Here is a 27,500-nt window from a genome sequence, read left to right as displayed (position 1 = left end):
TCAGAATAATGAGGAATTAATACCTGATGTAGCGCTGCGTTGAAGGCACTCCACATTACATCTGAATTTTGCAACAGAGACTGAAGTCTCACCGGTGGGCTGAATCCAGTGAAGCGGTCGAGAAATGAATAAAAACCTTCCCACAGGAAAACACCATCGAAGCCTGAACCAGTTCACCATTGTTTTTTTAGTCCTTAAAACCAGAAACCTGAGGCAGGCGGATTTGTTTGCATGTAGAAGGCCGTTTTTGGTTTCAGCTGTAGTGGATCACAAACGTATAAATAAAACCGTTCAGAGAGGCAACGCGACAGACGAGACAAGCTAACATCAAGTCCAACAAAACATGAAAGAAACAAAACGACATTGGTCTGCGGATCGTAAAAGGCAGCCGAGCGGCAAGAAGAACCGCGGAGTTCGCAGAGACACCAACAACCCAACAAATAAAAGTTCAGGAATGATTAAAATATTGCTACAATATTTGAATTGAATAAAACATGATTGCATACATGGAAATAAAGAAATCAAAAAGGAATAGAAAGAAATAGGGAATTGCACCTACGACTTAAGACCCAGAAAACCCGCTAAAACAGTCAGTTCACATATTTGACGCTACAGTAACCAGCAGTACAAAACACTAACATGAAGGACTGGAAACAACACCAATAAAATACACACAAAGTATGGATATATCTGCAATACATCTCATCAACAGTAAACCTTTCACAACTGTAAACCTGCTCTTTGCCAATTTACAGAGGCATGATGGGAGATTTGATTTTTTACATGTCAAAGTCAAGGTCACTCTGACTCCAGGAATAAGGCACAGGGATCATCTGAAGGCCAAACCAAGCCTTTGTCAACGAGGCCCCAACTAAGATCTGACAGCTTGAGGGTAAATCCAGGACTTCCCAAATGTTGTCAGAGCTGATATTTTTAAGACAGAAGCGTTGCTTCAAAGGGGAAACTTCAAAGAAGAGGATTAGGACCACAGAAAAACAACTGAAAACTGAGAATGTGAGATTAAAGAGTTAATAAAGTCAGAATTTAACCATCCAGAGAAATAACTTGGAAGAAGGCTGACTTTAATTCCTTAAATTATGGATTAAAGTCAAAAGGCAAGAGCGGCTAAAATGTAACAACTTCAAAACAAGAGGGACACTGTCCGAATTCTGACTGTGATCTGAGACTTCGGGTTTATTCCAAAAACCCTGACAAACTCAGAATACTGACTTTATTTCCTGACTCTTAAGATTAAATGCAGAATTCTTCCTCCAGAACTCTGAGAATGATCACCGAACTCTAACATTTCTTAAAATGATCCTAATCCTCTTTGAAGGCAAAGAACCTAAAAATGTGTTTTTAAAAAATAATTTAACATCACACCAGTCTTCACGGTAGTTTCTGCAGACATGCGCTGGAATGATCGGAGTGTAGTGGACACCATCAAAGAAGATTCAGATGGTGAAGTCTGAGGCTCAGATGGAGGACTTGGAGAAGGAGACCCGCAGGTGGTGGTTCTCTCCCAGGTCGTGGTTGTGGAACTCGATGAGGGACTCAATGGCCTCCTCCACTGAGCCCATCTGTATCAGAGCCATCTTGTGGTCCTTCCTGAAGTAGAAACCAACAGGGGGTTATCAGACTCTATACAGGAAGTCCAAAACGTCACATGATTAAATATAATGAAGGGAAGGTCTTTGGGACAATGCATTAATGAATGTTTCAGGTTAAGGCAAGGCCAGGGGTTTCAGGACAAGGATGGAAACTTCAGAGACTTTGGTGCAAGCACAGGGGCTTCAGGGCAAAGACGAAGGCTTCAGGACAGGGAAAGTACAGGGACTTCATGACAGTAATAAGGTTTTAGGACTCGGACAAAGGCTTCATGAAAGAAATAAGGGCTTCACAAGAAAGATGAAGGCTTCAGGATAAGACAAGGACAGGGATGCCTGGGCAAGAATGAAGATTTCAATGGAAGGATGAAGGCAATGATATGGGCAAATAAAGGAATTTCAGTGTGTGAGAGGCAGTCTGGAATGAGAGGCTTTAATGAATAAGGCAGGCCTCAATAAGGCTTGGAAAGCAGAGACAGTAAATGTGTGACTCACTGGAAGAACTTGAAGGCTTTGACCATGGCTCCTGAACTGGAAAACAGCATCTTCAGGTCATCCTCAACCACAGACGGGCTACAAACACAAAAGTAACCACAGCAATAAAGGTCATATTAACCACATATGTCTGATATTAGGAATGCTGCAGGTTGTTTTAGTCTGGTGGTCAACAGTTTGGACTACAGGCCAGGTGTTCAAGGACTTACGGGATGTTGGAGAGGTGTAATGTGGCAGAAGGCGGGAAGATGTTGGAGTAGTTTTTGGAGCCGGGCTTCTTGAAGCGGTGCAGGGGGGAGTTGCTGTAGTCTTTGGTCAGGCCCTGGTCCTCGTGGCCTTCACGGGGAAGCTGGACGCTGGTGTGTTTGGACAGCGTGATGCGCAGAGACTTCCCGTACAGCTGCTGGCCGCTCAGGTGGCTCATGGCTGCAAACCAGACAGGTGAAGAATACTGTCAGTAATCATTTAGTTATGTTCTTTTTCTTCTTCTCTTCCTGTAAAATGTTCTCATATTTAGTTTTTGTTTATTTTTTCCAGCACGTTTTTTACATTATATTTTAGGTATGCAATATTTACAAAGTGGTAAACACCTGGAAATGTAACTTCTGGAATAAAGTTTCTGACTAGAACTCTGATGAAAACTTATAAAGCATATCTGAATCTTTATCTTAGCCTGATGGAAATCTGGCACAGTTAAGTAAAATAGAAATATTTACTTAAATATTTATTTACAGTATGCATCCTTTATCAACAGAAAAGTATATTTTAAGAAGAGCTGTGCAGCAGGAGTCCTGTTTGTGGAGTGAGGACCAGAGGAGCCCACTGAGCATGTGCGGGAGGTTACCTAGCTGAGCCTGCGTGCTGTCAGACATCTGAACCAGAGCGTTTTCCTTCTTGTTGAACAGAATCTTCACTCTCATCACGTCGCCATAAACACCTTAACAGGCAGAAATAAATCAAAGGTTCAATTCTCTTCGCACACAAGTCACACAAACATAATGATCTACACCCGTTAAACAGAAAGCTGTGCATGAAACCGGTCTGACTTCAGCCTGCCAAGCCCCTGACCCTTAGTGTAATGGTCAAATTAAATCAAATGGAGGAGATTTAAGTGCTGAATATAAAAGCTCGAGGTGGCGGGAGATGCTGCCCTCAGAAAGCAGGAACGCTAACAAATTTTTGAATTTAATTTAGAAGGCAGGAATTTCTGAATGTTATACAGGAAATGCAGTGAGAAAATTAAGGGTAAGGGTCAGAGAAAATTAAAATGGCAGATTACACCGTGTAGGAGCTATGAATTATGGGAGTGTTGACTAAAATAACCAAGAGCAGCTGATTCAGCACTGAGGACATGCAAACTGAAAGAAACCCAGCATGCAAAGTCAAAAACTTGAACACTGAAATAAGATGAAACACAATAAATGCAGCTTTGATTCAATCTACAAAACTCAGTCGCATTTAATCACAGACACAACTGGAAAATGCTTCTATGAGATTCTCAGCAACACAGAGACACTAGAACCAATGAAAACTGTTGCAGAGTGTTTTCTGGATTAGTCAACAGCATTTTATTGAATCTAAATCTTTTCCCTCATCGGATCCATCTGGATTAATTACGCTACAAATAACAGGAACAGGATTTAGTGTCAACCAGAAACAGACAGCTGACTGACTTCCACACATTATTGTTCACTAAATACTGGAGCTCCGGATTCACAACATACAGCTGATCAGCTTCAGTTATTGATGTGACGTGAATCTAAGTTGAACTGAGAGACTCTGACTCCTGTAACTGACACCAGATCATAATGAACTCGCAGTCAGCAGCCAATGAATGTTTTATTATGAAAAGAAGAGTGACGAGAGGTGAAACAGTTTATTTTATCAACCAGGACCTGGATCCAATACAGAACCAGCTGCCAGAATAACAGGGACTCAATGTCTTGTCTCACAAACTAAACTCCTGCACGGTGTCCAAACCAGAGACAGAAATCTCCAAACTTGGACACATAAAACCAAAACTACAGACTGCACTGACGCCGCTGGAGGGAAGTGTTTTGTCATTTGTGTGAACTGAAGCTTTAAAGATGTTCAAATGTTCTGATCTTTGAGAAAAGATCAATATTTATTTTATTATATATTTATTTTCCATATCTATAGATTCTTTCACTAAGTGTTCAGTGTGTTATGAGACCGTTCAGCTTGTGGCTGGAGGAAAAGCTGCAAATATTGTGATTAAAACTCAAATCAACACGCAAAATCGGACAGAACCAGCAGACACTCAAAGTTTCATCAACAAACAAATAAAAAAAGAGGAAAACAAACAAACTTCAAATCAGAACCGACAATTCAAAATAAGAAGCGAGTGACAACATACCGAAGAGAATAAAGAGGCAGTGGGGCGTAACTCTCTGTAAAGACAGCAGAGAAGGCAGCGGAGGGACAGGACAGGTAAAGGTGGGAGGGCAGGACAGGTGGAGGGTCCAAGGCGTTTCCATGGCAACAAATTAAAAAAGGGGAAAAAAAAGACAGGTAAGGGGTCAATCAGGAGGTTAATTACCTTTGGAGAGGAGGGGTCAGATAATGAGGAGAACACGTTCACACATGACTGAACAGGTGTGTGTTTGTACAGGTGTGTGTGTGTGTGTGTGTGTGTGTGTCTCTCTCATGACAACAGGGTTTAATGTGAAGGCATTAAAAACATTACAAGAAGTCTGGAGGTGAGACAAAAGGTAAAAACAACAAGTGACAAGAGACTCAAACAGCCAATCAAAGTGCTCAATGGGGCAGAACAGGAAAGTGTTCTTCTGACATCACTCAGGTGTGATTCACAGGAAGAATGACTTGAGTTCAGATTTGACTGCAGGACGTGAACCATGAAGGTATCAGGCCTCTCTGATTGGTTGTAATGTTGGTGATGTAAGACAGCATGACATCATACGAGTTGAGTCCCAGCGTGTTTGAAAAGAGACTAAATGAAGTTTACTTTGAAAGGTCAGAATAATAAACACATGGTTTCCAAGGAGCTCTTATATTTAATTTTCATAATTTGGTCTGGGTCTAAATGAGTAACAGCTACAAAAAGTGTTGGAACTGGTCCAGTAGATCGTCTCTGTCTCAGACTGTTGTTCTGTCTGACAGCATCATGAAAGGGTCCTGCAGAGAGACCTTTGTGTTGACGAGGAAGATCCTTTTGGTTGAACCAGAGACACCGTCGCCTGTCAGACGTCAGAGTGAGACTTCTGGTTCTGGTTCAACCAAAAGGATCTTCCTCTTAAACAAAAAGGTCTCATCTGCAGCTTCAACACTGTTCCTGTAACAAATGTTACAAAGCTGTCCAGCTCTGTCCAACAGAGCGAACAAAGACCACACATTGATCTGAGATCAGAACTGAGATATTATCTTTACAGGTGAAGCCACAGTTGAATGAGCAGTCGTCAGCCAGCTGTGTGCAGATGTCAGACATGCTCTGACAGAACATGTTTTAGATAATTGGTCCTCCGTGTTGAGGTGGAGTTACCTGCTAACAGCTGCTGTCCTGTTTGTCTCATCAACAAGCAGCAGCAGACGCTGGTGTCACATGACTGGAGACATGCAGGCGTCAAACTGTCCCTACAAACCTCTGAACTTTGTTCTACTTCTCTCAGCTGACGTGACACTGGTCTGCACAGTAAATAGAGAGGGGGGTCTGAGAAAACCAGCCGAACATGTTTCAAATGAAATCTTGTCAAATCAAATGTCGGTGACGTTAACGGCCTTCAGGCGTCCTGCTGGCGACGATGAAGCAGGAGAAGATGATGGGATGGACAGACTGGCTTTAGAGACAGAGTGAAGGACCCACCTCAGGGTGGAGGTTGCTGATCAGTAGGACACAGACTCCAGCAGAGAGGGGGGGGTATCCCAGCCTGGTGGCTCCGGGGAGGGACAGAGCGGCCAGGCCTCCAGGCAGAGTGGGGACCGTCAGGCCTGGATAGGGGAAGGACACTGGGAGAGGTGAGACGAGTGAACAACAATCTAAGAACTGCAGGAGAAGTCTGACTGACTGTGATGACTCTGATATTGATTATGTATCCAGTCCAATCATGAACTGAAGACATCAGAATGATCATGAGGAACCTGCAGCTGTCTGAGTGCATCTGGACAGGTGAGACTCACCTGCAGGTTGGAGGGTGAAGGCCGGTGGGAAGGAGTGAGTCGCTCCGCCGTACGGAGACGCTGAGATGATACCTGGAGCTGCAGAGAAGAAACAGTACCTGAGTTACAGGTGTGACTTCCGCTGAGATCAGAAGAGTACAACTGGGGGGGTGGGGCAGCAAGGCTGGTTTTGAACCAGCATCTTAAACCAGTCGGCCACCAGACTCCGTACAACAAAGTTATGTTTCTCTTGAGGATGTCTGCTGTCAAACTCCACTGACTACATCATGTAGCATCTCACTCACTCACACACAGCTTGTCATCCCTCTCATTTGGTCCACACTGCCAAACAAAGCTTCAGTTAGCTCGCTCTAAGCTAACAAGCTAACGTTACTGTGTCTCAGGTAACAGAAACATTTGTAGTTAACGAAAGCAGGCACATCGAAATGTTTACATCACAGCCCCCCCCCCGTGTTAGGAGGCCGTGCTGACGGCGGCTCTTACTGAAGGCTGTAGCCATGGCCGGGTGCTCCATGGTGGGCTGGCTGTCTCCGGAGGGCAGGTCCGGTCTGGTGAAGTCGCGGCTCTTTTCATTGTTGTATTTAACGTTGAGGCTGGTGAGTTTAGAGAAGCTGATCCTCAGAGTGCAGCAGCCATTATAAATGTTCTGTCCATCCAGAGACTGAGAGACAGACAGACAGAGAGAGAGACAGACACAGAGAGAGAGAGAGAGACAGAGAGAGAGAGAGAGACAGAGAGAGAGAGAGAGAGAGAGAGAGAGAGAGAGAGAGAGAGAGAGAGAGAGAGAGACAGGTCAGTTATTGATGAGATGAAGACACCTCACAGCCGTTTTCTGGACAGACATGTCTTCGGGATGTTGTGGTCTCTGCGTCCCTCTTGGCACTGGGACCAGCAGGATGTGAAGCTCACCAGTTTGGCAGCCTGGGCGGACGCTCCGTCTGGATACTGCAGCAGAGCCTGGAACTGACTGTTCTTAGTGAAGACGATGATCCTCAGCACCGTGCCGAACTTTGAGAAGATCTGAGGACCAGACAGGAGTCAGATGTTCAGATTGATACCACTCTCATGTCTCAACGCTAAATATGAAGCTAGCAGCCGGTTAGCTTAGTTTGGCATGAAGACTGGAAACAGGCGGAACAGCTAGCCTGGCTCTGTCCAAAAGTACCTAATTCCACCTACATAACTGCTAATCTTAGCAGTTTGATTTTCATGGCCTTCCTACTGGTCAAGCAGAGACAGAAACACCACGGCAGGCCATAGCATACTGTAGCCTGCTATGCTAACATTAGCTAGTCGACCAACGGAAGCACATCTAGTTCATGGGATGTGTACTCGCACCCATTTCACTCACATTATACACATGTAACTGCGAGCCAAAGCTACAAGTGTTTTTTCTTTAGTTTTGTGTGTGTGACTCCAGTGATTGTGTGTTGGGCTCTGAGTGCCACAACACCAGAAACCTACACTCAATACTGTACATGAACACACCCGGTGTAGACACAGACACTGAGCTGCATTCAAGGTAACGTCCAGTCAACCATCTTTAAACAACCAACCTGCTGCTGTTTATAATGTTTCTTTGTGATGGTGTTGGTGCTACCTGGCAGAGGGCGTCCAGGGAAACGGGGTAGACCAGGTTCTCCACCACCACCCTCAGCACAGAGCTCGGAGCCGGGACAGCCGCATCCACATGAGACGTACTGAGGGCCCGAAGAGCCGCCTGGGCCCTCTGAGAGAGGATGGAGGGATGGAGGATGAACACATGCTAACAGTGGCTGGGTTTTGTATATATGCTAACAGCAGCTAACAGTAATGAGGGCGGTGTACCTCCTGGTTGGGGGAGTTGTCAGTCTTGAGCTCCTTGTGGTTGGAGAACTGGACGTAGACCGGATGGTGCCTGATGATGGGCATCACTGTGGAGTAATAACCCACCATGTTCTGGGCTGCTTCTTCCGAGTTCATCTCTAAGAAGGCCTGACAGGACACACAGCACGGGTCAGACCAGAACAGTACCAGTCAGACCAGGATAGTTCAGAACAGGAGGGGACAAAACAAGGTCATGACTCAGTTTACTTCAGTAATAGTCCTGCACCTGGTTCTTGGCTTTGAGCATCAGCAGGTTGGTGACGTCTCCGAAGGGCAGACCGAGGCTGATCACCTCGGCCTCTGTGATGTCGATGGGAAGCTTGCGAATGTGGATGACCCTGGACGGCACCCCAGGACCTCTTATGTCACCTTTGAACTTCTTACTGTCGTTGCCATTGGCTACAGAGGACAGGAAACCACAGCAGCATATCAGGACCTGATATGAACTAGTGATGTAGTGATGTGTGAACCATGTGGTCCTGATATTCAGGAGTTCACGTTTGCTCCAATGACCAGGGAGGGGTCAGAATTTTACACATAATACTACTGCTGTTCTTATCCATACTCCTTATTAGTCCGATACTTCATCGATACTCAAGTTGTTTTTTAAGAGCCGAGTGATTATTTATTTGTTCTTAATAAAGTTAAAAGTTGAAAAAGAATGAAGAACATCAAACTCATCATCCTCCCTCTGCTGACTGCCGCCTCAGCCAATAAGAAGCTACATGGCTAATTAGGCGGGACTGTAACCGAACAAGGTGTTGATGAAGTCTGAGCAGTAATGTTGACTTTTATTCAAATGTATGATGATGATCTGACCTGTGGTGCTCATGATATACGGGCCGTTGGAGACGCTGGAGAAAAGCTCGTCAGGTCCTCTCTGAAACAGAAACATCTGTTAAACCTCCAGTCAGTTACACACACACACACACACACACACACACACACACACACACACACACACACACACACACACACACACACACACATATATATATAATGGGAACTTTAGCAAACCAGCAGACCAGAGTCCACCAGTCCACCAGTCACCTCCTGTCAGAGACTCTTCTGTGGGTGAGTCTGATTTTAATACAGCTGCGTATCAGCCTGCCGGATATGTAGTCGATTAATGGTTAATTAATTGTTTGGTCTATAAATGCTCTTTGAGCTGATGTGACCCCCCAACAACAAAGATATTTCATTTATCATCATGAAAGACAAACTGTAGCAGAAAACGCAAGTTTTTCACATTTCTGCTTGAAACATAACTTCAGAAGATTATCAAAGTTCTGCCTGTCTTTCTGTCTGTCTGTCTCTCTGTGTCAGTCTATCTGCCTCTCTGCCTGTCAGTCTATCTGCCTCTCTGCCTGCCTGTCTGTCGGTCTGCCTCTCTGCCTGCCTGTCTGTCGGTCTGCCTCTCTGTCTTTCTGTGTCTGTCTGTCTGTCTGTCTGCCTGCCTGCCTGCCTGCCTCTCTGTCTGTCAGTCTATCTGCCTGCCTGTCTGTCGGTCTATCTGCCTGTCTGTCTCTCTGTGTCTGTCTGTCTGTCTGTCTGCCTGCCTGCCTGCCTGCCTGCCTGCCTGTCAGTCTCTCTGTGTCTGTCTGCCTGCCTCTCTGTCTCTCTGTGTCTGTCTACCTGCCTCTCTGTCTGCCTGTCTGTCTCTCTGTGTCTCTCTGTGTCTGTCTGCCTGCCTCTCTGTCTGCCTCTCTGTCTCTCTGTGTCTGTCTGCCTGCCTCTCTGCCTGCCTCTCTGTCTGCCTGTCTGTCTCTCTGTGTCTGTCTGTCTGTCTGCCTGCCTGCCTGTCAGTCTCTCTGTGTCTGTCTGCCTGCCTCTCTGTCTGTCAGTCTATCTGCCTGCCTGTCAGTCTATCTGCCTGTCTGTCTCTCTGTGTCTGTCCGCCTGCCTCTCTGCCTGCCTCTCTGTCTCTCTGTGTCTGTCTGCCTGCCTCTCTGTCTCTCTGTGTCTGTCTGCCTGCCTCTCTGCCTGTCAGTCTATCTGCCTCTCTGTCTCTCTGTGTCTGTCTGCCTGCCTCTCTGCCTGCCTCTCTGTCTGCCTCTCTGTCTGCCTGTCTGTCTCTCTGTGTCTGTCTGCCTGCCTCTCTGCCTGCCTCTCTGTGTCTGTCTGTCTGCCTGCCTGCCTCTCTGTCTGCCTGTCTGTCTGTCTGTCTGTCTGTCTGTCTGTCTGTCTGTCTGTCTGTCTGCCTGCCTGCCTGTCAGTCTCTCTGTGTCTGTCTGTCTGTCTGCCTGCCTGCCTGCCTGCCTGTCAGTCTCTCTGTGTCTGTCTGCCTGTCAGTCTATCTGCCTGCCTGTCAGTCTATCTGCCTGTCTGTCTCTCTGTGTCTGTCCGCCTGCCTCTCTGCCTGCCTCTCTGTCTCTCTGTGTCTGTCTGCCTGCCTCTCTGTCTGTCAGTCTATCTGCCTGCCTGTCAGTCTATCTGCCTGTCTGTCTCTCTGTGTCTGTCCGCCTGCCTCTCTGTCTCTCTGTGTCTGTCTGCCTGCCTCTCTGTCTGTCAGTCTATCTGCCTGCCTGTCAGTCTATCTGCCTCTCTGCCTGCCTCTCTGTCTGCCTGTCTGTCTGCCTCTCTGTCTGCCTGTCTGTCTCTCTGTGTCTGTCTGCCTGCCTCTCTGTCTGCCTCTCTGTCTCTCTGCCTGCCTCTCTGTCTCTCTGTGTCTGTCTGCCTGCCTCTCTGTCTGCCTGTCTGTCTCTCTGTGTCTGTCTGCCTGCCTCTCTGTCTACCTCTACCTCTCTGTCTGCCTTAGTGGGAATAAACATTATACAACATAAACATGGAGGTTTCTCACTGAAATATCGTCACATATAAAACAGACAGAACATCAGAATGAGATGAGATACAGACTGAAGCCATCAGCCGGCTATTTCCTCTTGTAACTTTGTTAAGAAAAGTGCTACACAGACTTGATCATTATTATCATTATTATCATTATTATTATTATTATTAACTCAATGGTTGACATTTGAAGACGAGAAATTGGGAAATGCGATGAGACATTTTTTGGAGAGTAGATCAACAGATTAAGTAATAGTCAGTTGCAGCCTTAGTATAATATAATATATATATATATATATAATAATTAGAGTATTTACAGATCATTATTGTTATTATTATTATCTCAGATCTGTTTCAAAGCTGCCAGTTTCTCTCAGAGGAACCTGAGCAGGTTTTTATCTGAACAAAAGATCTCTCAGATCTTCTTACTGTGACATGAATAATACAGCAGAAACCTGAGTCCTGCCCCCCCCCCCCTATCTGTACCTGCTGTCTGACAGCTGCTGACCGACCCGCCGCCTGCCTCAGGCCGAGCAGGAGGACAAAAGACCCATCAACTCAAACTCACAAATAGAGCTGAAACAATTAGTCGGAGAACTCATCTGCAAATATTTTGGTAATCTATAATAATCTAAATCTATTCGTTTTAGTTATTTCTCCACGAAAAAGCACCAAGCACCAGGGGTCTTGGTGGCCGAGGGGTTTAAAGCAGGTGTCCCTTGCACGAGGGCCTGTGTTCCAAAAATGAACCAACCATAAACTGTTTCCCGTCATCTATTCGCCATCAACTCCAATAAAAAGGCTGAAAAAGCTCCAACCAGACTAAAAAATGTTCTGTGACTCTGATTCCTGTCTCAGTAAACTGGATCTCTTCAGGTTCAGGACTCAGGATGTCAATGGTTAACCGTTAGCTAGCGGCCTGAAGTTAAAAATTAAGTTTGCTAAACAAAGCTTGGTGTGGGACCACTTCCTCCAGAGAGGCACCAAAGTCAAATATAAATCGTATGATGCTACTCTTCAGTTCAGTAGCAGGACTAGCATCACATTAAGAACATGTACCCGGCTGCCATGACTGTGCCGTGATCGAAAGCTCCAGAACTAATAATGGACCTTGTGGTCAGACTGTTTTCTCAACTGCTGGTTCCAGAGGATGAAATTAAATAAAAAACAGCTGTACAAAAGCCCTGAAGCTGTTGCTTGGCAACTGACAACATCAACAGACATCAGGGCACCTGTCTGTCCCTTTCCCCGTTTCAACAGGAAACAAACTCCCATCAGGAAAAGACCAGCTGATAAATGTAGACTTCCCCCCCTGACCTCAGGCCAGCTGGTTCTCTCTGGTACTATTAGTTTGTGGGTGTGAATCTAAACAAACTGCAGGAAAAACCCTGAACTGCCCCTTTAACAGGAGCCGGTCTGAGTGTTCAGGGTGGTTTCAGATGACTCGCCTGAGGCCAGAGGAGGAAACAGGAGAACTGTGATCATCAAAAGCACTCCTCCTCGTCCTCCTCTTCCTCTTCCCAGCAGCCCCTGCTCCGTCACTTCCTGCTCTCAGTTCACAGCCTCTCTCTGCCTTCATGTGGTTTTGGCTCAGATTCTGGTTTTTGTCCTAAAACCAGCGGCGGCGGCAGTCACCCATCTGCTGCCGGACACATACCGAACATGATTACTGAGGAGGGTGCAGAGGAATGTGTGCAAAGGCTGCTGGGACATCAGACACAGAAATATTAGTCAAAGTTTTCTTTCATACTCTCAGATCATATTCCAACAGCAGCAGTCCAGACCACATGCTGGATCAGCTGACACCCGCTGGCCTCCATCAGTAACATTACAGTCCGATGTTAGAGCCGTTAGTGTCCATCTGGTCTGATCAATAACATGTCAGCAGTCGGAGAACTGTTTGTCCACCAGAGTCCTCCAACAGGTTTCAGATCTGAACCTCTTTACATGAATGTGCCATTATCAAAGACATTGTTTATTTCAGACTGACGTCTCATTAACAGACAGAAGACGTCCAACATGTTTCTTTCATTCATTCATTGCCTCCATCTTCAGCTCGTCTGCACAGAGGAACTGAAATCAGAGGACTAAACTGTACCAGGGATAGTCTGGAGCTGTTGGTGCTTAACAGAGAGAAAATAAAACAGGAAGCAGAATTCACTCTAACATGAAATGATGAAGCTGATGAAGCTGCAACAGCTGCACAGCTGCAACACTGTCATCCAATAACACATCACCAAGAAGGAGTCTTCAGCTGATCTGTGATCAGATTCATTCAACTCTCAAATATCAGTAAAACTGCTCTGCTTTCTGACAGGAACACGGTTCTCTCACTGTTCTCGCTCTCTCTCTCTGCTCTCTCTCTTCTCTCTGTTCTCTCTGCTGTCTCTCCAACTGTTCTCTCTCTCTAACTGTTCTCTCTCTCTCTCTCTCTCTCTAACTGTTCTCTCTCTTCTCTCTCTCTCTCTAACTGTTCTCTCTCTTCTCTCTCTAACTGTTATCTCTCTTCTCTCTCTAACTGTTCTCTCTCTTCTCTCTCTAACTGTTCTCTCTCTTCTCTCTGCTGTCTCTCTAACTGTTCTCTCTCTCTAACTGTTCTCTCCCTTCTCTCTGCTCTCTCTCTAACTGTTCTCTCTCTCTAACTGTTCTCTCTCTCTAACAGTTCTCTCTCGCTAACACTGTTCTCTCTCTCTAACTGTTCTCTCTCTCTAACTGTTCTCTCTCGCTAACACTGTTCTCTCTCGCTAACACTGTTCTCTCTCTCTCTCTCTAACTGTTCTCTCCCTTCTCTCTGCTCTCTCTCTAACTGTTCTCTCTCTCTAACACTGTTCTCTCTCTCTAACTGTTCTCTCTCTCTAACTGTTCCCTCTCTCTAACAGTTCTCTCTCTCTAACTGTTCTCTCTCGCTAACACTGTTCTCTCTCTCTCTCTCTAACTGTTCTCTCTCGCTAACACTGTTCTCTCTCTCTCTCTCTAACTGTTCTCTCCCTTCTCTCTGCTCTCTCTCTAACTGTTCTCTCTCTCTAACACTGTTCTCTCTCTCTAACTGTTCTCTCTCTCTAACTGTTCTCTCTCTCTAACTGTTCTCTCTCTCTAACTGTTCTCTCTCGCTAACTGTTCTCTCTCTCTAACACTGTTCTCTCTAACACTGTTCTCTCTCTCACTGTTCTCTCTCTCTCTCTAACTGTTTTCTTTCTCTCTCACTGTTCTCTCTCTTCCTCTAACTGTTCTCTCTCTAACTGTTCTCTCTCTCTCTCTATCTAACTGTAAATATGTCTCTGTTGACACCTCGTGTCAAATAAAGACCTCAGGTACATGGAGGCCATGCCCACAACAGGTGATCAAACTGATCAGCTAGCCCCAATAAAACCACCAACACCTAAGCAGACAGACCGGTTCCTGCTGGTTTGAAGACACAGCAGGGCTCACCAGCAGCAAATGTGATGATTCTGTTACAGGAAGTGAACACCCGACATTCCTGCACAACACGACACCAGAGGCTCAATACAAAACCTAATTTAAAATAACACAGATTTAAAATACGAGCAAAGAAAATCTACAGGAAGTAAAATAATGCAGCACAGTGTTTCTAATGAAGTCAAACATCTGAACAAACTGCTGTTCACTGGACAAACCTTGTATGTATGTAATCTTGTACGGTCTGCAATTTATTCTTTCTGTGAATGCAATGCCTTTCCATATAATCACCTTTTCACTGCCTTTTACAGAATGAAAGGAGACTAAATACTGACTGATGGACCCACAGAGAGCGGAAACTACCTGAAACCAGAGACCTCTGTCCTCCTAGAACCTGAAGAACAGTCTGCAGGGTTTGTTCTGAAGGAGCTGAATGATGTCAGTCAGCTGTATGCTCCGTTAAGAGTGTAGTGTGTTGTTGTTGACTAATCTGATTATCCTCAGACTGGTTGTGGAATGTGACGGAATTACTGCTGAGGTTATAATACTGAGCGACCTCGACACTAATTACAGAGGAAACCTCTGAATTGTTCCCAGATGGCAGCGCATCCGTCCTGTCAGACACTAATGAAAACCAAACGGCCGAGCAGAGATGCTCACAGCAGAAAACAAACCAACCAGAGGAGGAGGAGGAGGAGGAGGAGCAAAGGTGCCTACCTTAGTACCAACTGTTATATCTTGGTGGACACTGCTGTGAAGAAAAGACAGCGTGTTAGAAGCAGCAGAGAGAAACTCAAAACAACAAGCAGGTTAAAAATGAGGTTAAAGAGATGCTGCCTGAGGAGACGAAGGGAGGGAGAAGATACCCAGCAGAGAGGAGATATCAGCTGATTGAAAACAAGAGCTGCAAATAACTATAGTTTTCACTTTCAATTCATCTGCTCATGACTGTGTCCATCACACGTGATGTGTTCACTGTCATCACGTCTACGAGGGTGCTGATTCACTATGAGGCAGGACTCTGGGCCTCATGAGTTTCCCTGAAGATCAACGGACATGTCTGACCCTGTAACTGTGTTTTTCTGATGGGTTCTTAACATTGTTGATAGGTCTGCGGCGTCACACAGCGGCTGGAACTCAACTGAATGTTTTCCCTTTACACCAGCCGCTGATGGGGTCCTGAGGACCGTATGTGGGGCTTCGAAGCTTCAGTGAGATTTTCCCGCTAATATTCTCAGTTTGATGGGACGAGGACAAAAATTGGACTTCAAGGATTTTCCTTTTTATTGAAACAAAGAAAATAATAATCACATCAAATAAGTGACATTAATTAGACTAAAAACCTGCGCACATCAACACCAGGCGCATGTATGTGATATGTCTAAAATCATGGATAGAAACGTGTATGCATATACTTTAGGTATTCTTCATTACTCTAATTATTTTCTGGAGAATGCCACTTCAAGCCGATTCTCCTTCACGTCTCACGTCAAATTATAAACTGTATCTTGCTTGCTATCTGCATTGCTGCTCCACGTGCACGACGCTCTTGTCACTGCTCGGCTCGCTCATCAAGGAGACTTTGGAGACTTTGGATGCGGACTAGACGGTGGCTGATGTCCCTCCTTCTACGTGCGGCATTCCAATACTGGTTTGGATGTCGATTACCATGGCAACGGTCGAAGATTCGATCAGCCCACTTTCACTCGTTTTATTTCCTGTTTTGTCTCTTAGCTTCGGTTGCTAATGCTGCTTCAGTAAATACAAGTCTCTGTCCTGATTGGTTCACACAGCCTGCTGTACAAGATCTTTAAGCAAAGTCACACAGTTAACTTCAACTAGCTTTGTGTAGCAGCAGCAGCTCCATGTTTAACTGATCAGTGCTACGATGCAGTTATTAAGTTGTCAACATTATCGTATTGTTAATACTTGTTTGGGTGGAAGAAAAATAAAATGACCAGCTGTGAGTTGTAGAGTGTGTGTGTTTGTTTGAAGATGATTATCCTGCTAGAGCTTAAACGATTAGTTGATTAATTAGTCGATCGACAGAAAATGAATCTGTTACTATTTTGATAAGTGGATAATCACCAAACGCTCATTAGACCTTTTCCACTGTGAGGATTTTCTGTTTCTGAATCTGTCAACAAGGACTCTGAGAAACATTACTTTCTATGTTTTGATATTTTGTACATTAAACGACTAAAAGGGAATATTATTGGTAGATTAATCGATAATATATCCTGTGTAGTGCGACAGTGCAACTACATTAAAAACCAATCGAGTCTCCGCTGTGTTTGGGATGAATGAATATTATATGAGCACACGAACGACCGCTCAACTTATTTGACGGAACGCATGTGAAGGTGACAGAAGTCCGACACGCCCACTTCCTGTGTAGACAGGAAGCTGAAAGACTAAATATTGCAGCTTGTTGTCAGAGGAGAAAATGTTTTCCTTATAAACAGATGAGCTCCATTTAAACCCAAGTAAATATAAATTCATTATTCATTGATTATTGGAAAATTTATTTTCCATGTGTTGAACTGTGTTCAGGTCAGGTTCATGATAAAAATTTCAAAGCTACGAGTCTCAACATGGTGAAATCAAACATTTCTATATATACACTGAAACATGGTTTTGGTACATGCTATAACTGATTCAATACAATTTAGATTTTTGATTATGTATCTCGATGGTCATATTTAATAATAAATAATTGAGTCCAATAAAACGTTGGGAGCTTTAATCCAATGTGCAGATAAACACTATTTATCACTTCAATTGTATGTTTGCATGTAGACAAATGATGTTCAGCTGCCCTGCTGTTCACTGACTAAAAGACTCTGGGTTACACTAGTAATTATTTGGAAATTCATTAATTGTGTACCACTGGACACTGTCTCTATTTCATTTTACAATAAGTTATTTTTAGGAAACAGAGCCATAAAATAAAGCCATACCAAGGTCTCACCACAAAGAAACACTCAAGTCAAGTCCCAAACTGTCCTGAAGTGTGTTTGTGTCACATGTGAGCACAGAGTTGGACAAAGAGTCTTACACACACTCAGGTAATACTTAAACAAATGAAAAACCGGCTGGTCAGGCTGAAGCTGAGCGACTGTATAGACGGCCCTCAGGGCGAGAATGAGCCCTGACAAAGCACAAATATTCACACCAGGAACTCAACCGTCTCAGAGGATCCAGCTCCTGCCGGACCAGTTCAGTCTTTAAATGAAATGAATTGTTGTTTGAATACAACAATTTAAAATACACAATAGTGAAGATTTGCAACTCAATTTCAGTTACATTCAGCTTGAAAGAAAATCAAAATTACATCATTTTGAGCACCGGTTACTTCCGTTCGCCAAAGAAGAACGTTACGCCGAACTCCATACGAAATACCGCAATTTTTAAGTTCTCTTTCAAATCCTCAGAAGCACAAACCTATAAGAACATGTCTTTTCACCTTAAACGAATCAGCTGGGCCAATTTTTCAATGCAGCACACATGCAACACACGTAGCTACATCAATTATAACAAAATCTAAACTTTACACGTGAGAGACTGTCCGGCAAAATAGACAACAGTGGGCGTGAGAACATCGTAAAGCTGTACTGGAAGTTATGTACGCTGCTCAGTGATTCTTCCAACAACATATATATCAATCAGACTTTAAGAACAAGGTTATATGTTCAAGAAATGTGATTTCGCATGTAAACAAGGCCACATTTGACTGCCAGGTTTTGTTAATAGAGTTAGGTTATGGAGTTGTGCGCGCCGAGAGTGGCCCGTTGCGAGGCTCACACTACAGCTAGCTCGGCTAGCTTAGCTTCCTTCTACTAACACAAGCACAATTTTACCGACAGCTAAGCTAACAACAAGAACACCAGCTACTCTTTGGAAAAACATTATCTGCCGACATGTTTTGGTTATTGCTCTCTGGTGTAAATGAAAGAGCTAGAAACTAACATTAATTTCAGTGTGCACGTAAGTAGATGGGATAACTCACCCGTCCATTGCACAACACGGAACTACGGAGCAACAGGTTCCAGCCAGCGGCCAGCAGGATACCACAACCACCGCTGCTAGAAACTGACAAAATGGCGTCCGGGTGGAGACGCATTCTGATTGGACAGTTAGCAAGAATTGTAGGAGTTCCAAACCGGATCCGTGGGCTGATTGGCTGGTCGCACAGGGAGGGCAACAACAAAGACCTGAGATTCTAGAGATCAAAGATTGTGTCTGAGAATGATACAAGTCTCAGTCGAGAAAAACGGACACACTTTTCACTCTGGTAAGTGGGCGTTGTCCCGACTAAACATTAGCGCGTTTACATGCCGGCGTCCCGTATGAAAAGACCCGGGTCTACAAGGGTAGGATGATCCGAGTCTTTAACATCATTTAACCTGATAAAAAGTGTTCATATTAAACAAAACATACAATACATTATTTCTGATGCATATGCTGTTTCACCCACATTATCTTTTATACAATTCAAAGTCACCAAAGATTATATTTTTACGTTTTGCGCTTATGATCAAACATAAATGGTTCAACTAATGCGAGTTTTAAAACTAATGAGATGTTTTCAAGCTTCTGTCCTGAATAAGGAAGATAAAAGACAATAATTTTAGAAATACTGAGGCGAATTCATTTGGATTTTTTATCTTTTATCTATTCAGTAAATTGTACAGTTCTATTTTTTTGCATTTAATTTTCCAACATGGGGGGGGGGGGCTTTCTTCATTTTAGAGATACTGAGTCTAAACATGCTGGAATCAGCTTGTAAAGTTTATTAAAATAGCTTTGACAAGACATCATTTAAAACAGCTGCAGGTAAATTATACAACACAGTCAAACAATATGAAATAAGTATACTCACACTTTAATTAATCAAATTCATATATAAATACAAAGAACACTTATGTAAGGTAACTAACAAAAATGATTTTGTTATTAATTAGTACCTCAGTTTAAACAGCCTGGCCGACCTGATGACAACAAGGAGTTAGAAGTTCAGTTACAGTCTCTGGCACCATGCAAGGCCTTGAGGTTAGTTGACTTTAAGTTTATTCTTTTCCCTGTCAGCAGTGGGCACAAAGGCAGAGGAGAACACAGAACAGGGTCTCCTCCTCCACAGGCAGGATTAGGGTTCTTGCCCTGAAGGTACAGCAGAGTGTCCTGGTATGTTGTTTGATCTCTGGACTTCAGTTCTCAGAGTAAAAAGGAGCAGTTGTTTCCTGGGCACTGCTGAACCAGACCACTTTCTGACAACAAAACTCTCCTCTGACTGAAACAGTTCAGAGGTTGTTAGCAGACGAGGTCGGCTGGTTTAGCCTCCTGCTGATGTCAGGGATTGAACCTGTGACAGGTACAGTGCAGTGTGTACACTGGACAGTGTGCAGTGTGTACTGTGTGAACAGCAGGCAGGTTCTGTCTGTCTGGACTCAGTGTCGTGTAACACGCTGATAAATGATTCCTCTACAGACTGCTTTTCAGGAGATTACTTTGTGTGTTGGAAGATGATCCAGCTGCTCATACGTGAATAATTCAACACACACACACAATTAGCTTGCTCTTCTGAATATACTGCTTACTTTTACTCTATTCTCTATTGTTTATCTTCTCATTTCTTGATTTTCACCTTAAAATACTTGTAATGAATGAAATAATGAATGTCTGAAGTCTGAATTAGTTCTAAAGTTGACATAGTTTGACCTTTTACAAGTTTGGAGAACAGTGATTTGAGTTTCTCAGACAGTGCAGAGTGGAACTGCCCGTGCATTCAAGAATTTTATTTTTATTTTTATTAAATCTCTGTCATGTGTGATTGTAAAAGATCCCAGGTCAGACTCTCTGTAGTTACACTATACAATATACTTTAAGGCCTAGTTTAATTATATTGTTTGTTTAGTGTCTTTTCTGTCTACTGTATGTTATTTTCAGTTATTTAATGCATTCCTTTTTGTTATTTATTGGTTTGTTTGTATATTCCATATTTTTTCACAAAGATTGATTCACAAGCTGAAAAATATATAAAAAGTGCGGTATGTTCCTTTAAGGGAAGGCCATACGTATTCTGACCTGCCGGGGGCGGTGTCGAGCTTTAGCCCATTTAAACTGCAGCTGACAACAGAAGAAGGTCAAGAAAAAGACAGGAAACGAAGCGACACGCCATTGGTCAGAATCGCTCAGGCTTCGCTTCCTATTGGCTGGTTTACTTGCCCCGCCAGTGGGGTCTCGAAACAGCGCCATAATTAAACAGCGCTCAACTTTTGTTGTCTGCGGACTGTTTGTGGTCACATTTGCACAGTTAAATTTGGACAAACGAGAGCGAACTCGCTTTTACAACGTTTGTGACTTTATTAAACATTCAGTTATTGTCTGGGAGACTTGAGCGTCGTCCTGTATGTTAGGCTAACGACGCTAACGGAGGCAACTGATGCGGTCCGGGCAGGAAGCTAACGTGGCTAACGTTAGCAGGTGTTAGCTGAACTCACAGCGGCGTTTTCAGCGATTAGTTACCGCTTATAGTTACACTCTGTTGGTCACAGCAGGGATGAGCTGCCCGGCGAACCTCCAGGCGCTGCCGTCTGGAGTTTTTGAAGCGGTTTTTACTCCAGAGAACATGAGAGGAAGGTGAGTTCATGTTAGCTCACATGGTTCAGGTCAACAACACCTGCTGTGTGTCACACCTGCAGATTCTCCTCAGGTAACGGTGAATGTGTGTGTTGAGAGTTCAGTCAACCAGAACACACACGTGTTTCTGTTAGTAACTGCCAGTGACATACAGTGCTGTAAGATGAAGTGTTTATTTAGGTCAAAATTAAAAGAACACGCGACAGAAGACCACAGTGTGTTGACTTAATGTGTTTCTAATATAAGACTTTATTAATCCCCAGCAGGATTCGGGTGTTGCAGCAGCACGACAGAAATAAGTACAGAGAAAAGTAAAAATAAATAATTAGAAGTATATCAAATAGAATAGAAACTACTGCTATACTATAGAAGAACAATTACACTCAAACTTACGAGGCAAGCAGGAGTCATACGCAAAGTACCCACGACCAGTGTTGTACTTAAACTAATAGTATAGTACTAACTCAAGTGGAGAAAAGTAAAATACTGTGTAGAGCTGAAACAATTCGTCTATTGTTAGAAACACCCGCTATTAGACAAATTATCGTCAGTTATTTTGATTTTCGATTAATCATTGACATAATTTTTCAACTTCACCAGTTCCAGATTATAAATTGTGAAAATGTGCTGCTTTTCTAGTATTAATAAATAAAGAGGACGGTCTAAACCTGTTCTGTATGTAGTGTCATGAGATGACTTTTGTTGTGATTTGTTGCTATATAAATAAAATTGAATAGGAATTGAATTTCTTTGTCCAATGTGACAGTAAACTGAATATCATCATGAGTAAACAAGAACATCCTGAACCTATGTTACTTTATTTCCATCCCGTATGAGGAATGTAATGCACGTCTGGCTCATGTATTATTTGAAACAGAAGGATAATTATGGAAGTGTAGATGACAAATTTATGAATGAGTTGATCAATAAATAATCGACTTAAGAATAAAGTAATTTTTGCCTGGTGAGATTCTGGTCCATGTACACACTCAGCTGTTCCATTAACACCACATTATCTGTTGAACAGAACCTCGATGAACTTGAATTTGAGTTTCCCCAAATCCAGATCAGCTTTGTGGGATGGCAACCCTGCAGGAGAGAAGCTCCGCCTCCAGCTCTGCTCTCACAGGTAAACACACACACCTGCTACATCATGTGATCTGACCATGTCTGCAGTCACAGGCTGTATTCAAACCGCCTACTATACTATCAGTATGTACTGATTTGGCCAAGATGTAGTATGTAGCATGTAGTATGCAAACAAAATATGTAGTTTGTCAAAAACACGCGGATGCTGTACTGATTCGGAAAATATCTGCATCGGACCAGTCTACCTTGCATAATGTGTCCCACAATGCAAAGCGCTGCCAGTGGTTTGACATTAACGTTACGGAATCCTTCACTTATTTCACCAAGTCAGTCACCAAAACCTGTTTCTGAACAAATAAACCACCCAGTTACTGAATCTTCACTCATATCAGATCTACAAGACCACATTTAAAGGTTTGTTCAGACTTTCATAAGCCAGGGGGGCAGAATACATGCAGGACTATTACTTCCGCTTTCCTAAACGGAAACCGGCTAAGCCCGGCCAAGCATACTGCAAAATAAATCCATTTGACAGTTTCAGACTGCATACTGCGAAAGTACATACTGCATTTGTTGGTAGTATGCAGTAGGTGGTTCCTAATACAGCCACAGTGTTTCTAACTGTTGAATGTCACCTCCTCCTCCTGCTGCTGCCTCCCTGGTGTCTGTCCAACAGCTGTGTTCATACAGCAGGTGGAACTCAAGTAACACTACAGTCAGACAACATCAGTCCACATCATGTTCAATGAGACTTGAACATGTTAAAGTTTATATGTAAACTTTCACCAGAGTTTGCAGCTGTTTTTGTTGGACGATCAGAGTAACGTTATGGTCTGTTGCAAAGTGATGAAAGGGAGTTTATGACGTGTCTCACACAGGTACACATTGAATAATACATACAGGGAGTAGAGATGTTGTACCAAGACATGTGTTGACAGTGGACTGACTGACTGCTGTTCAAATGTCTTTCCTGACATTAAAACTCTTCTTGTACACAGTCACTGTGTTCTGTCTATTTCAGTGTCCACCTGGTCCACCACCTGCCTTTTAAATTGAAGGTGTTCAAATAGACTGGTCAATACCGAAATATTGATAAGCGCTCTATTATTTGGCACTCAGGACACTTCATATCCAGGTCAGTTCACCTGTGAGTAAAACATATAAAGGAGAAACTCTGTGCTCACCTGATGATGTCAACACAACGATTATAACAAGAAGCAGATAGACGTCAACAATGAAGCTGCTGGTCATAGATTCGGGATTATCATTCAGTCCTGTATCGTATCGCGAAGTAATGTTATAGCAAACACAATAATTTGATAGGAACAACAAAACACATCTTTGAACTAAACAACATCTGGATGATCCATCTTGATGCAAAGATAGCAGGTGTTCCACATTCACCTGTTCTCTTCTTCCTGGAGGCTGGCCTTACTATGCAGAGGGCCACCGTGACGCACAGAAGCTGTCAATCTCAAAGACACCTGACAGACTCCCTCACAGAGATATCAACAAACATATTGTTTGGACAGGGAGTCCTGAAGAAACCTCATGACTGTCATCACATTGAAGTGAATTAAATAATACAACAGTGTTGTTAGTGTAAGTTAATTCTGGAATAAAGGACAGTTAATAAATAATTGGAAGAATGAATGACAGCTAGCTAGCGGCTCTTCACTATGGGTCACACACTTCAGGTTCAGACACAGGTACCTCCCTGCGGGACGCTTTGAGAGCACACAAAAAATATAACCGCTGCTGCTGCAACTCCACCCGAGGGGAAACACTGCTGTAGGAATTAACTACAGATTCATTTGCACCAAATTATCAACAGTAGTAGTGTGACGGCCTCTGACTCTGTCAGTGCTCCTCCTGCGGTTTTGTGTTCTCTTTTTGCAGGTAGAGATGGGCGGAGCCATCCAATTTGTCTTTCACCTAGGCATGCTGGGCCTAGGTTATTTAGGCTGGCTCCATATTCTCTCTCTCTCTCTCTCTCTCTCTCCTACCATCATCATTTGGTCTTTTGGTTTGGTTTACCCTTGGTTTTGCCTTTACAACATTACACATACATTCAGCATTGCATTCACCACTGACTTGCAGACTACAGATTCATTTATTACCTTTGCCTTTTTCTTCCTTTCAATTAAAACATTGTTTAAATTACTTTAAATCTTGTGTGGTCTCCCTCTTTCTTCCCTCTTTCTCCGCTGTGACGGTAGTGATGAGAAGTATCAATAAAATCCTAATGATACCCAGCCCTACTCATCAATGAGAGTGATCAGAGAGTCCACATACTGGCAATATGCTGGCGAGGAATTCGTATCAGTCCCATGTGCTGTCGATGTATGTTACTTGGCAAATTCCTTGTAATGTATGTTATTTGGCAATAAACAGTTTCTGATTCTGATTTGCCAACACTGTTGTGGGAAAAACATGAGCAGTCACAGGTCTTGTACTTGTATGTTGGAGGAGGAACACGTCAGATGCAGTGTAGCTTTGGTGGCTACGTAGCTACGCTGTAACTGAACATCTGTTGTTGTGGTGTGTGTATTTCTGCAGGAAGCCTCGGTTGGTGCTGATGGAGAAAGCTTTGCGTCTGGCTCAACGTCATGCCCGTCACAGCAACAAGCCCCACCTCCACTGTTTCTTCCTGGGATCAGTGTCTGTGGACGCAGGTCAGAGGTCACCTCCATCTTGTCCTGGACACTGATTGGTCCAGTTACCCACAGCAGACAGCCCTTCAGCATACACTCGTATTAACTCCTGTCCTCTGTCCCGTGTGTGCTGCTGTGGTCCAGATGACGAGGGGGTCACTGTGACTCTGGACCGGTTCGATCCGGGTCGGGACCAGGCCGGAGCCCCAGGAAGGGTTCCCTCTGCTCTGCTGCCTGGAGACGTCCTGGTTCCCTGTTTGTTCTCCACACAGACGGAGACAATGCCCGACGCTGGCGTCCAATCAGAGGCTGAGCTACATCACTGCTTCAAGGTGAGTTTGACAGGTACAAATCAGGTCAGATTGGCACGGATGTCCTTATATGGTCATCAGCTCCAGACACAGCAGTGACAGCACGCAGACAAAGAAGAGGGACGCCTCGTCCACCCGCCCAGTCTGTCTGAGTTATTCTGCTGCTCTGCTCAGGACGACTCTTCAGCTGTTTGCAGGTTGTTCAGTTTGTCTCAAAGAAAGTTGGTCAGTTTCTTGATGGACAGATGGCTTTACTTGTTGCTAAAGTGGTAAATACTGCTAACTGTAGTTGCCGTTAGCTAGTTAGCTGTGAAGCCAGCGGTCCTATTAGCTAGCTGACTCTGCCCAGACTGTGACATTGTAGCTCGGGCCTGTAAACCTCCTCCTCCTGGCGGTCCAAAGCTCCTGTACTAGTGGTGTAAACACCAACACTCCCCTGTACTCCAAACTCCCCATCAGCTAAGCTAACAGGACCGCTAGCTGTGCGGCTAACTAGCTAATGGCAGCTACATTTAGTGGTTACTTTAAAGCTATTTGTCCATCAGGAAACTCGATAAATGCTTAGAGGCCCAGCATAAGATGAATCAGGACTTATTTGAACTGTGAATTGTGCAAAGCTGCTCTAGTGGAGTTCCAGAATAAATATATAGAGCTGAAATGTGCATAATAGGTCCCCTTTAATATTTCATTTGATTTAGATGTAACTGTCACATTTTACCACCAGTTTGTTGATGTCTGTAGTTCTCCTGCATGAACGTAGCTAAGCCACACAGCAGGTGACGTCCATCTCCTTTATGTTACAACATGTCTCACCTGCGGAGATACCAGGTGGACACAACAAGAGCTGTGATTGGTCCGTTTGGACTGCTTGTTTTCTCTTCTGGAGATTCTGGAGTAATGATGTTCAGTAGCTCTGTTGTCATGGCAACATCTCATTTATGTCACCAACAGCTGATTTTTCTCAGCTTTTTGTTTTTTTGTCCTGGAGAACATGATGCTGTAGTCTTGGTTTTAGTCTAACACCTTACTCACTGTGAGCTAAATGTATGTGTTTCCACGAGTTAAAACTGTAGTTTTAAATCTCATGCTCACATGAATTAATTGAGTTGAAGTCATAGTTCAGTACAAAAGCAGCTCTGTAATGTTAGCACAGTTGTACAGAACCTACCTGCAGATCTGTCTGTCTCAGGTGTTGCAGCAGTTTGTGAGCAGCAGACAGACCCTGGATCTGTCTCAGCTGATAAAGGTCCGAGGTCGTGTTGTCTGCTCTCAGCAGTCTGACGCCGCAGCGTTCAGTCTCAGCTGGTCGGCCGTCTGTCCGTCCGTCAGTGTGGATGTTCAGCCGGTCCGAGCCGTTCCCGTCATCCCCACAGCTCTGCTGAGGAGTCTGACCAGCATCAACAGACCGCCGCCGCACGCCACCAACCAACAGAGAGGGTGAGAACGAGTTCCTCTCCAAGATGAGTCCGGTCTCTTCTGATGGAGCCTGGTCACTTTAACTGCTGTGTTTGTGTTGCAGGTTTCTGACCATGGATCAGACCAGAAAGCTCCTCCTGCTGCTGGAGTCTGATCCTAAAGCCTCCAACCTGCCGCTGGTCGGACTGTAAGTCAGACTGCTGATTCATTTTATAACAATCATGGATGTTTGTTTCTGTCCCTGTGATGTTCAGTGCAGTTGGATCACTGTGTGATTGACATTAACGTTACAGACCTACCTTAAATGTACCAAAACACTTATATTCAACTGTCATAGTATTGTTTGTTAACTGTACTTCCTGTCATGTGACAGATGGCTGAGTGGAGTCACACACGTCTACAACCCTCAGGTGTGGGCCTGGTGTCTGAGGTTCCTGTTTAGCGCCGCTCTGCAGGACAGGTGAGGGCCGGCTGTCTGTTCATTCTTCAGAGTCAATTCTGGTGTTCAGTTCTGGTGCCAAGCCTCTCTTTCCTCTTGTGTTGCAGAGTTCTGTCAGAGAGTCGCTGCTTCCTGCTCGTTCTGTTCGGTTCCACCCACAGAGCTCCTCAGTTCTTCCAGTGCCGGGGACCAAGACCAGGACCACAGCTAGACTACCAGCTGCTGACAGCCTCCCAGTGTGTCACACTGTACCAGGTGACAACTAGGGTTTATAGTACCTATAAAGTTACCACCATTTTATAATTTTTTTAATATGCTTTCTTTTATGCTATATATAGTTGAAGAGAATTAGTTCAAGTGTCCCTCCTGATGAAGACCTGTGTACCATCAGCAGGTGGTCTCTGTGGAGGGTCAGACTTTGCAGTGTGAGCTGGGTTCAGAGGATCACAGCAGACAGACGGAGATCTTCACAGAGGCTCAGACCTCCTTCAACAGGTACCAGTGTTTAAAGGAACAGTCCAATATTTACCGAAACCCTCCTCCTCGGTCTGTCACCAGGCACCATCCTCTGGGCCTTAAACCTGCATTCTTTCTAATGGCCAACAGGGGGCAAAAAGGTCAGGTT

The 27,500-nt window shown here is 44.1% G+C and overlaps 2 protein-coding genes across 7 annotated transcripts in view; one reads left to right on the top strand and one right to left on the bottom strand.

The window, feature by feature from the left end:
- ptbp1b (polypyrimidine tract binding protein 1b) overlaps window positions 1–18,391 on the bottom strand; it is a 19,303-nt gene extending 912 nt beyond the window's left edge. The window contains exons 1-14 of one of the 6 annotated variants that reach the window (XM_070908400.1): window positions 18,337–18,391; window positions 8,943–9,003; window positions 8,350–8,522; window positions 8,085–8,231; window positions 7,858–7,986; window positions 7,167–7,277; window positions 6,741–6,918; window positions 6,258–6,335; window positions 5,944–6,086; window positions 4,480–4,513; window positions 2,947–3,039; window positions 2,312–2,528; window positions 2,103–2,180; window positions 1–1,608 (exon numbers count right to left, since the gene is read on the bottom strand). The exon at window positions 1–1,608 is cut by the window's left edge and continues 912 nt beyond it. In XM_070908400.1, the coding sequence (XP_070764501.1) occupies window positions 1,476–1,608; window positions 2,103–2,180; window positions 2,312–2,528; window positions 2,947–3,039; window positions 4,480–4,513; window positions 5,944–6,086; window positions 6,258–6,335; window positions 6,741–6,918; window positions 7,167–7,277; window positions 7,858–7,986; window positions 8,085–8,231; window positions 8,350–8,522; window positions 8,943–8,955 (1,527 nt within the window). In that variant the 5' untranslated portion in view covers window positions 8,956–9,003; window positions 18,337–18,391 and the 3' untranslated portion in view covers window positions 1–1,475. Of the gene's footprint in view, window positions 1,609–2,102; window positions 2,181–2,311; window positions 2,529–2,946; window positions 3,040–4,479; window positions 4,514–5,939; window positions 6,087–6,257; window positions 6,341–6,734; window positions 6,919–7,166; window positions 7,278–7,857; window positions 7,987–8,084; window positions 8,232–8,349; window positions 8,523–8,942; window positions 9,004–15,044; window positions 15,081–18,336 lie in introns of those variants that run through there. The other 5 variants (XM_070908403.1, XM_070908402.1, XM_070908405.1 and 2 more) reach the window with 5 other exon arrangements.
- Window positions 18,392–20,886: 2,495 nt separating this feature from the next.
- Window positions 20,887–27,500, top strand: part of stil (STIL centriolar assembly protein) — a 15,272-nt gene continuing 8,658 nt past the window's right edge. Inside the window, exons 1-9 of the mRNA XM_070909402.1 lie at window positions 20,887–20,966; window positions 21,994–22,095; window positions 24,615–24,730; window positions 24,854–25,041; window positions 26,210–26,457; window positions 26,540–26,623; window positions 26,810–26,896; window positions 26,983–27,130; window positions 27,270–27,370. Of these exons, the coding sequence (XP_070765503.1) occupies window positions 20,887–20,966; window positions 21,994–22,095; window positions 24,615–24,730; window positions 24,854–25,041; window positions 26,210–26,457; window positions 26,540–26,623; window positions 26,810–26,896; window positions 26,983–27,130; window positions 27,270–27,370 (1,154 nt within the window). The remainder of the gene's footprint in view (window positions 20,967–21,993; window positions 22,096–24,614; window positions 24,731–24,853; window positions 25,042–26,209; window positions 26,458–26,539; window positions 26,624–26,809; window positions 26,897–26,982; window positions 27,131–27,269; window positions 27,371–27,500) is intronic.

Source organism: Enoplosus armatus, chromosome 7 (assembly GCF_043641665.1).
Source record: "Enoplosus armatus isolate fEnoArm2 chromosome 7, fEnoArm2.hap1, whole genome shotgun sequence".
Classification (NCBI taxonomy): domain Eukaryota; kingdom Metazoa; phylum Chordata; class Actinopteri; order Centrarchiformes; family Enoplosidae; genus Enoplosus; species Enoplosus armatus.
Note: the sequence above shows the minus strand (reverse complement) of the source record. Positions and strands in the feature narration are given on the sequence as shown.